We start from the raw sequence: 9,929 nt of genomic DNA, 5'->3' as shown, positions 1-9,929 counted from the left end.
GCAGGGGCTGGCTGCACCCGAATTATGACATCAGCAGTACTTGGGCCATCCTCATAGAAAGGGCATCTGGGTAGGGAAACCATGAAACAGCAAGCACAGGGGCAGGAGAGCAGACGGCAGTCGTCAGCCCCCAGGTAGGACACGAGGGGACGTTCTCAGCAGCTGCTGAGTGAGGCTCGGCCCAGGTCCTGGTTGCCGGGTCTATGGGTCCTTTTCCTTCTTGCCACAGGACAGCAAACTCTCTGACTCCCGCTGCCATGCAGAAAGTCTCACGTAAGTTCAAATTTCTGACCTCTTCTCCCAAGGGCCAAGGAAGTGGTCTCTTCCCCACGCCATCTTGTCCTTCCTTCTGTCCTTTCACCGGGGCTGAGACCAGGCAATGTGATTCTCATGTCCACCCACGTGCAGGCTGGCTAATGGCACAGCTCTGGCACCCCATGGTCAGACAGCCGCTTCTGAGAGACAAAGGATGTGTAAAAAGGAGCATGCCCATGGTGTCCCTGCTGTGCACGACCATGTCGCTGGTGTAAAGGGCCACTGCCCCCACCCCCGCTATGCCTGGGTTTTCTCTGTCTTCTCAGGACCAGTTCAGGACCAAGCTTCCCCACAGCTCTCTTCCCAGTCCTCCAGAGTGTCTCAAATCCAGCTCCTGGCGAGCAACAACAGCAGTCAACGCATGCTGGAGGACCAAGTCCTCTGTCCCATTTGCCTGGAGGTTTTCCGAAATCCCGTCACCACCGCCTGTGGCCATAACTTCTGCATGCTTTGCCTCCAGAGTTTCTGGGACCACCTGGCTGCCATCGGGGAGACGTACTATTGCCCCCAGTGCAGAGAGACCTTTCCCACCAGGCCCCGCCTCTGCAAGAATGCCATCCTTGGGGAGATGGTGGCTTGCTTCACCCAGGCCAAGAGCCAGACCTCGGGGCCCCTGAGGAACCTGGCCGGCCCCACAGATGTGCCCTGCGACTTCTGCTCCCCGCAGAAGCTGAAGTCAGTTAAGTCGTGCCTGCAATGCATGGCTTCCTTGTGCGAGAAGCACCTACGCAGCCACTTTGAGGATCAGCTGTTCCAGGACCACCAGCTGCTGGAGCCTGTGTGGGACCTCAAGAACCGCCTGTGCCGCAAACACCGCAAGCTCCGGCAGCTGTACTGCCGCACCGAGGGCAGCTGCGTGTGCGGAACCTGCCTGCTGGAGGACCACAAGAACCATGACACCACCCCGCTGGAGGATGAACGGGCCCGCAAGGAGGTGAGTGAGGATGGGTGAGGAAGGGGTTAGCTCCAGGTTCTCCGCATCTGTCACATTTCCCCGGAGGAAAGTAACACAGATCGGGCCAGGCTTTATGGCACCAGATACTTGAGATTCGAAGGCAGGAGTTTGAGAGCCCAGGAAACGTAAGCGACATCAGAACCCAAAGACAATTAGGCAGGGCCTGTGAATGGGCTCAGAGGGTAAAGATGCTTTCTACCCTGGTGATCTAAGTTCCATCCTCAGGACCTATATTTAAGTGGAAGGAGAGCTGGTCATGACTATGCAAGCCTTTAATCCCACCATTTGGGAAGTAGAGGTAGTGGTTCTCTGTAAATTCAAGGGCAGCCTATTCTGCATAGTTTCAGGACAGCCAGAACTATACAGTGAAACTCGGTCTCAAAAAAAAAAAAAAAAAGGTAATCTGTTGGCCGTGGCGCACAACTTTAATCCCAGCACTCGGGAGGCAGAGGCAGACGGATCTCAGAGTCTGAAGCCAGCATGGTCTACAGAGCAAGTTCCAGGAAAGCCAGGGATACGCAAAGAAACCCTGTTCTAAAAAAGAAAGAAAGAAGGAAGGAAGGAAGGAAGGAAGGAAGGAAGGAAGGAAGGAAGGAAAGAGAAAGATGAGGGCCAGCATCCATACGTTAGCCTTGGCATGCACACAGGCTCCCGCAATAATCATTTTTCTCCAGAGGCAGGCGGATCTCTGTGAGTTCGAGGCCAGCCTGTGTAACACGAGGGCCGGCTTGTTGGGATTTCCGTCCCGCCCGGTACCCCAACAGCCGGCAAATCCCAAAGAGAAATTACACACAGGACTCCATAAGGTTATAAACTGATTGGCTCATTAGGTCAGGCTTCTTGTTAACTCTTATAACTTATATTAACCCATTATTCTCATCTATGTTAGCCATAATGGCTCAGTACCTTTTCCAGCAGGGGCAGCTTACATGTTGCTTCTTCAGTGATCTGCGCAGGAGTGGCTGAGGAACCTTTCTCCTCCCTAGCCTTATCCTATCCTCATTACTCCGCCTCTACTTCCTGTCTGGTTGACCCGCCTATACTTCCTGCCTGGCCAATCAGCGTTTTATTAAAATACATGATTGACAGAATACAGATAATTCTCCAGCACCAAGCCTGGGCTACAAAGAGCTAGTTCCAGGACAGGCACCAAAAAACTACAGAGAAACCCTGTCTCAAAAAAAAAAATAAAAATAATAATAATAATCATTTTTCTCAGGCAGTTGCTAACACGATGGGTCACGTTACAGTGTAGGAAGGCATTAAGTTAGGTTACTGAGGAAGAACAGAACTACATGTCAGAAGTCTGTATCTGCGGAGAACAATGCATGGTGACAGGGTAGGAAAGATTGCTTAGAGCAGTCTGTCTCGAAGATGTAACCAGGAAACGCCTGTGACTTGCTGCTTTCAAGAAGCCATGGAAAGGGTAGCTGGAAAGATGACTCGGCAGCTAAGAGCACTGGTTGCTCTTCCGGAGGACCTGGCTTTGGCTTCTAGCACCCGCATGGCAGCTCCGCGTGTGCGGAAGGGGTTAGCTCCAGGTTCTCCGCGTCTGTTACATATTTGTAACTCCAGTTCCAGGGGACCCGAGCCCTCTTAGAAATGCACGCAGGAAAAACATCCATACACATAGAGTCATAGATAAAATGTTTTAAAAAGAAAGAACTAGAAAGAAACATCAGTTGCTTCCTAACTCTTTACATTTTCTTTGGTTTCGTTTTTAAAGCGATCTTCCCTAGCCCTTCCCCGTGTAGAGTTCGGCAGAGGAAAACCCTGTGACCACTTTATTAAGCAACACTTCTAGGACCCTATGTGCTGCTGGTGTTCATTGCAGCCCCCAAGAGAAGATAGTGGATGCTCTAACAACTTGTACCGCTCCTGAGAAATTAGCCTTCTCAGAAGGTGCTGTGGGAACGGGTTATTGTGGCTAGCCTGATCTACACAGGTAGTTTCAAACCAACGAGGGCTACATAGTGGGACCCCCATTTCAGGGATCTAGAGAATGGCTCAGAGCTTAAGAGACCTGGGTTCTGTTCCCGATACCCTCATGGTGGTTTACAGCTTTAGTTCCAGGGGATCCAATACCGTCTTCTGCAGCCACAGCCACCAGGCACAACAGGGTACACAGACGTTACATCTGGGCAAAAACACCCACACACATAAAAAATAATAATAAAACAAAAACAAAAGCTGGGCATGCCTGAAGTGCTAACACTTAAGTGGCTTAGGCAAGAAGACTCCAAGTGCAAGGTCAGCCTGGGCTACATAAAATAAACTCTGCTCCTCCAAAAGAAATCAGAATGGGGAGACGGCTCAGTAAATAAGGTGCTTGTTTTTATAGACATGAGAACCTGAGTTCATGGTGGTGCACACTTATAATCCCAGCACCGGGGAGGCTGAGGCAGGGGCATCACTGGGGCTTGCTGGCTGGCTAGTCTAGCTGAATCGATGAGCTCTAGGCTCGGTGAGAGACCTCGCTACAGAAACGGGGAGAAGGAGCTGGGAGGCGGTGCAGTGGTTGAGAAGAACTCTGCTCTTGCAGAGGACCTGGGTTCAGTTCCTAGCACCAAACCTCTGTAACTCCGGTTCCAGGAGGTCTGATACTAGGTGCGCCGTAGTGCGTCTACCTGCATGCAGGCAAAACACCCATACACATGCAATACTTACATTGGTAGCTATATATTGGTATTTTTGAGACAGGGTTTCTCTCTATAACAGCTCTGTCTGTCCTGGAACTCACTATATAGCCTAGGCTGGCCTGAAACTTAAGAGATCCCGCTACCTCTGCCTCCCAGTTATTTTTTTTTTTAAGAAAGAAAATACAGCAGCAAGTGATTGAGGAAAATAATGTTAATCTCTGGTTTCCACATATACATGCACTAACATTTATATGCACCTATGCACACAGGTAGACTCACATAAAAACACATGTATGCACACACACACACACACACACACACACACACACACACAAACTGCAGCTTAAATTAATTTCCTTTCCCCTTTATTCTGCCAGTCCCTTCCCCTCGCAGGGTCTCTGGTACCCCAGTCTGATCTGGAACTCCCTGAGACTGAGGTTACCCACGCCTGTACTTCCTCAGAACCTAGTTTCTCATTCTTGCATTGTTTTTAGAAGAGAGTTCCCTGGATTTTAGCTAGCCATCGGATACATTCAATAGCCCCAATGTCCTGACATAGCCTAACCAACCATCATCAGTCTGGTAAGAAAAGGAATTTACCGTCAGAGAAGAACCAATGACACCGCTAAGCGCATCATTTAGTTCAGCTGACCCGTTTCACTGTGAACCTCTCAAAAGACGGAAGCCCTGCCTGGCCTACAGGCTGGCCAGCACCGTTTCCCACATGGGAACTTGCCAAAGCACTAATCTCCCTGTCCCAGTGGTGCTTGTGGGCTTATGTAGGACTGGAGCTGTAGATACCCAGGTGTCTACACATAAGCTCTGCCCTGTGTGGTTCTTACCACATCCTACCTAGTTGAAGCCGCTGAACCCTTCCCAGCACCTTCCCGTGTCCTGAAGCCTGTGTTCATCATTGTTAGGAGCAAAGAAACGGATTCCTATGAATGAAGAACCAGACTCTAGGGCAGTGGAAGAACAAAAACTAGAAGCATAAATGGCATCTGCCCTTCAGCCCTGGTCTTAGGCTCACTGATGCCTATGTGTAAAAGGGGTCCATCTCATTCAGGGTTGGCAGTTGAGTTGCTCCAAGGCCCACTCTCAAGTCGGGGGCGGGGCAGTGGGGGTACCTTCCTCCACCCCTCACTCTCTTCTGCCCCACCCACCACACGTTCCAGGTGGAAGTTCGGAAGGTTCAGGCCAATGTGGAGAACCAGATGCTAATCATCGCCTCTGACAGCCAGAAGCACCACGGACGAGTAAGCTTTCTCTCGGTAAGGTGGGCTACCACCACGCCAGGCCCAGGCTGTCCCAGTATCTTCTTCCATTGGGCTCTTGGGACCTCCCCGAAACTCCAGGGGAATGTGGTGAGGGGAAACAGTGAACAAAGACGGGACACTTGGCGTGGCTTTGTACCGGGAGAGCTGGGTGTAGGAGTGGGGTTCAGGGATGCCTCCCTACACACCCACTCCAGAAACTGATCCAGACAATGCGAGATGAGGTGAACAACTGCTTCTCGGAGATCCTTCATGAGATTAAACAGCTGCAGATAAAGGTCTTGGAGTTTGTGGAGAAAGAGGAGGCAGCTGCCCTGGGAAAGCTGGGTAACTCTATCCAGCAAAGCCACAACCGGTTCCTGTCGTTGGAGGGGGACAGCCTCTGGCTCCAGAGCCTGCTCACCAACAGGAGTGACGAGCAGTTTCTGCAGGCAAGACCCCCTCTAGACCAAGCCCGGTCTTATGTATTGAAACCCATTTTCCTCCCTAGCCACCATGGTCTCTGGTGTTACTGCAAGGTGGGGGTAGGAGGTGAAGGAAGAGATGGGGAAGTTCTAGGCAGGCTGTCTGACCAGAAAGTTGGCAGCAACTTTCTCTATGCACTGGGACCAACCCCTGTGTCTGGGACCTCCTAGCAAGGATCTCCTTCCTCAAATTGCCCTCATACCCTGGACAGATTTCAAAGACCACTCCTTCCTTGACCCCCTCTGGACAGCAGGGTAGACTTGACAATGATCCTAATGAGCAATTAAATGCTCAACTCCAACCCTCCAGCCGTTTTCTCCGGCAGCAAGACTGCCACAGACACCCTGCCAACCAACCAGGACGAGGCAGATGCTCACGGTTGAAAATGGGCAACATTTCCTCCACTTACCCGTGAAGGCGCCCCTGGCATGTGCCTGAGCCCTAGCTAGTGGGGTACTAGCTGCCCCTCTCTGCATAACAGGAGTTCCCCAGACTGAAGCACTACTCTGCCTGCGTGGAACCCTTGATGGGTACCAGCTATGAGGAGACACATTGCTTCCTTCAGCTGCCAGAGACCCTGGCCCAGCTCCGCACCCGGCTGACGGACATTGGCCTCAGCTTCGTCAACCAGCTGCTCCTGAAAGGTCAGTCTCTGCGAAGTCTGGAGTCCCGTGGCTTGGGAGTGCACCTTCCCACAGGGTAGTGTCTGTGGAGCCCTGTCTGCCTGTGTTCACCCTTCCCAGGTCACTGGCTCCAGGACTGGTCAAGCCTCCCTCTGGACGGATGCTGGGATGTAAGAGGGTCCTCAGCAAAGCTTCTCCATCCCTCCTCCCCAGGCATCAAGATGAGCTCCTATGAGGTGCTACCCTCAGCTGTGGACAGGAAAACACTACTCCAGTGTGAGTTCTCAAAGCAGAGGCCCACAGGGGGAGGGGGAAAGAAGAAGGACCCCTGGGGGCCTCACTTCCCTCCAAGGCACTCTCTTTTCTCTTTCCTGACCTCTTCCTGAATACTGGGGATCTCAGAGAGACTTAATAGGAAGAAAGGGAGACCCTGTCCATTTCTACCTCAAAGGCAGCCTTTCTGAGATTCTCTGGGCCTTATGTGTCAGTGACTCCTACCCTCATCTGGGAGGCTGCCAACTTCCCTGGGGGGTTAGCCAAGTCAACTGGAGTAGGCATTATGCCTTCCACTGACTCCAAGTGTCCATTTATTTGATGTCCCTACAAGCCCTCTCCCTGGTCTTGGCCCCAGAACCAAATTCCCAAGGCTTCTGAGAAATCGGGGATCAGATATGGAACATCTTTGACCCTCCCCCAGTCTCATTTTTGAACAAATAAGAAAGGTGATTATTATATTAGGGTCTGGTGTTGGGGGAACCCTGTTCCCAGTCTCTCCAGAAAAGTCCAGCATAGCACATGGTCTTCCAATCTTAGACCTCCAGGCTGTCTGGTGCAGCCCCACTAGAGTGTCCCAGCAAAGTTGTGGGGGATTTCAAGACAGGGTTTCTCTGTGTAGCCCTGGCTGACCTGGAACTCACTGTGTAAACCAGGCTTACCTCAAACTCAGAAATTCACCTGCTTCTGTCTCCCAAGAGCTGGCATTAAAGGCCTGTGCCAACACTGCCCAGCCAAATTGGGCTATTTTAAGGAGCATGCTTGTAATCTAACATTTGAGAGGCTGAGGCAGGATGGCTACCTCAAGTTCAAGGTCAGCCTGGACTAAGCTGAGCTCAAAAGCACAAGAATAAAATAGATGAGAAATAAACCAACAGGGAGAGTGGGTGCCCCTTCTAGGACCCTGGGGTACAGACTGAGTTCTTTCCAAACTCCTGCTCCTTGCTAGCACCCTGCCCTGGGAACAGTGACTCTGGTTCCCTGTGCTTTCTCCCGTTGCCAGGTTACTGCAACCTGAACTTCGACCCCGCCACAGCCAGCGAGGAGCTCTTCTTGTTCAAGGAAACACACTCGGTGTTGAACTTGGGCATTCTTCTGGAGCCCTCGACCACCAACAGCCCTTTACCTGGCTTCAAGCAGTGGCCCCAGGTGCTGTGCTGCCCAGGCCTATCGGAGGGTTGTCACTACTGGGAGGCCGAGGTGTCCAACTCGTGGATGTGCCTGGGTGTCACATACCGCCACTGCCCTCCGCTGGGCAGCCGCCCCCGTCGCAACATCGTCTACCTGCTGGGCCGCAACCCTTACTCGTGGTGTCTGGAGTGGGACTCGCTCAAGTTCTCGGTGTGGCACAACAACACGCAGACGGTGCTGCAGGGCTCCTACCACCACACGCTCGGCGTGGCGCTGGACTTTGGCGCCGGCTGCCTGTCCTTCTATGGGGTGACGGGCGGCATGAGCCTCCTCTACCGCTTCCTCACCTCCTTCCTCGAGCCTCTGTACCCCGCGGTCATGGTCAGCAGCGGAGCCTCGCTCACACTCAAGCAGTACCCAGAGGCATAGGCAGCGCCCGCCGGCACAGGCTGGCTGCCAATAAAGTTAGACTCTATGTAGTGGCTAGGCAGGAGTGCTGAGAGGGTGGCAGGGGCCTGGCGTGGTCCCCTGCCCCCAGAATAAAAGTGGGGGGCCCACCTGCTTCCCAGTCCTATGTCTGAATGCCATCTGCAGCGCCTCCGTTAACATAGAGGGAACCAAACTGGAAATCTCCTGGGGCTGGGATAACCTGTGTCCTTCAGAAGTCAAAATCCTGCACCATCCCTTCCCCACTCAGTCAGTCGGCAACCCTTGGTCTTGCTTCTCAGGTCCATCCTTGTCGCTCCCCGCTATCTTCAAAGGCTGGGAAGCCTCAGACTTTGAGCCAAGCAAGTCTCCAGCTGGCATTTCTGTGAAGTGAGTGGCCCTGGAGGGTTGGCTAGCATCCTAGCTTATCTGGCTGGGGACAGGAAAGTCAGGGCTGAGGAGCCGAACCCTATCTTCGATGCAAGACATGGGGCTGAGGACCGAGGTCCAGGTGAGAGGTGGTGAGCAGTGAGTTGACCTTAGAGCAAAGCAGCTCCAGTCAATGGCGTTCTGCAGCGTGGAAGGCTGTGGATACCTGGTTGGCAACCAATACCTCCCCCCTCATCTTTATGATGTGTGAGAGCCATTCCTTGCCCCTCCCCCATGTACCCACTCCACTCATGGGGTCTGTGGACACTCAGGCTTTTGTAATCTAGCTGGCCCAGTGAGAGGCCTGAAAGTCTGTGCAGGCTCCATTCAAGGCCAGTTCAGGTCCCTGATGGTAGGAGTGAAGTCCTCCCCTCCCTGCCCCCCCCCCCCAGTCCGAGGGTTCCTGTCCACTGGGAAAGCACTCTGGATTTCCAGACTCAGCCAGCCAGCCATGGTTCCTGTGGGTCTAACGCAAGGCTCGGCCAAGTTAATGATCCACAAAATGATAAAGTTCACAAGAGAGAAAGCCCCTAGGGCCAGGCAGGTGGCAGCCAGACCAGGCGGCACCCCACCACGAGGACACTTGGGAATGCAGTCCCTGCCCTGCCTGTTCCTGCAGGAATTAGTAACCCTGTTTCTCCTTGAGGCACTCCTTTTGGGGTGAGGAGGGCAATGCTGAGCTTTGACGGTCTCCTGGGGTGCTATCCTGTGGCTGGCTGGGACTGAGAGGTGGTCACTTCTCCCCGGAGTCTTCCCTCGGCTTCTGGGTTATTTCTCAGGGCTATGAAATCTTCCTCGTATTGAGGAGAGAGGCTTTCCTTATTCCTGAGGCCTCTGCTCCCGACTGTCACTCTTCCGGGATCAGGAAAGGAGTCAACAGGGCATGTGGTGGGCCATACGGGAGATTGAGGCAGGAGGATGAGGCAGGAGGATTGCTGCTTCCAGGGAGCTGACCAACCTGCTTTGCCAACCCCCGGATCCCCAAGGCATACAGCAACAGGATGGTGTCTGGGAAGTCACAGTATCCTGAGACACACATCCAAAGATTTGTACCTGCTACTTAAATAGCTGTTATTTCAGGGTTCCTAATTTGGGGACTCCATGTGTTATCACTAGAGGTGGTGTCCTTAAACCAAAAAAAAAAAAAAAAAAGTCAAGGTCCCTTTGGCCATGGCTCAGCACACCACTTCACAGAAGACTATGTCACGGAGGGTAGAGATCATGTTGGAGGAAATGGGCCTTCTAATGACTTCCGTGTGCTCAGTGCGCAGATCCAGGTACCTAGGTGGGGACACTGTTCCATGGTAGAGCGCTTTCCTAGTGCGCTCAAAGCCCTCGGTTCAACCTCCACAGAGAAATCACCGGGCATGAACAATACTAAATCCAGTAGTATATTGAT

General features: G+C 52.7%; 1 protein-coding gene across 3 annotated transcripts; it reads left to right on the top strand.

The window, feature by feature from the left end:
• Nucleotides 1–8: 8 nt before the first annotated feature.
• Nucleotides 9–8,249, top strand: LOC125411728 (E3 ubiquitin-protein ligase TRIM65-like). 3 transcript variants are annotated; one of them, XM_087909788.1, is made up of 8 exons: nucleotides 9–134; nucleotides 230–273; nucleotides 582–1,249; nucleotides 5,085–5,165; nucleotides 5,381–5,614; nucleotides 6,130–6,292; nucleotides 6,392–6,547; nucleotides 7,548–8,249. In XM_087909788.1, exons 1-8 carry the CDS (start codon nucleotides 82–84, stop codon nucleotides 8,102–8,104), a joined length of 1,956 nt encoding a protein of 651 aa, XP_087765914.1. In that variant the 5' UTR covers nucleotides 9–81; the 3' UTR covers nucleotides 8,105–8,249. The 3 variants fall into 3 exon arrangements, with proteins under 3 accessions (XP_087765914.1, XP_087765913.1, XP_048307999.3); XM_087909787.1 differs by having other exon boundaries at nucleotides 5,085–5,180; XM_048452042.3 differs by having other exon boundaries at nucleotides 53–134; nucleotides 5,085–5,180; nucleotides 6,485–6,547.
• The last annotated feature ends 1,680 nt before the right edge of the window (nucleotides 8,250–9,929 follow it).

This window comes from Myodes glareolus, chromosome 9 (assembly GCF_982192425.1).
Source record: "Myodes glareolus chromosome 9, mMyoGla1.1, whole genome shotgun sequence".
Classification (NCBI taxonomy): domain Eukaryota; kingdom Metazoa; phylum Chordata; class Mammalia; order Rodentia; family Cricetidae; genus Myodes; species Myodes glareolus.
Note: the sequence above shows the minus strand (reverse complement) of the source record. Positions and strands in the feature narration are given on the sequence as shown.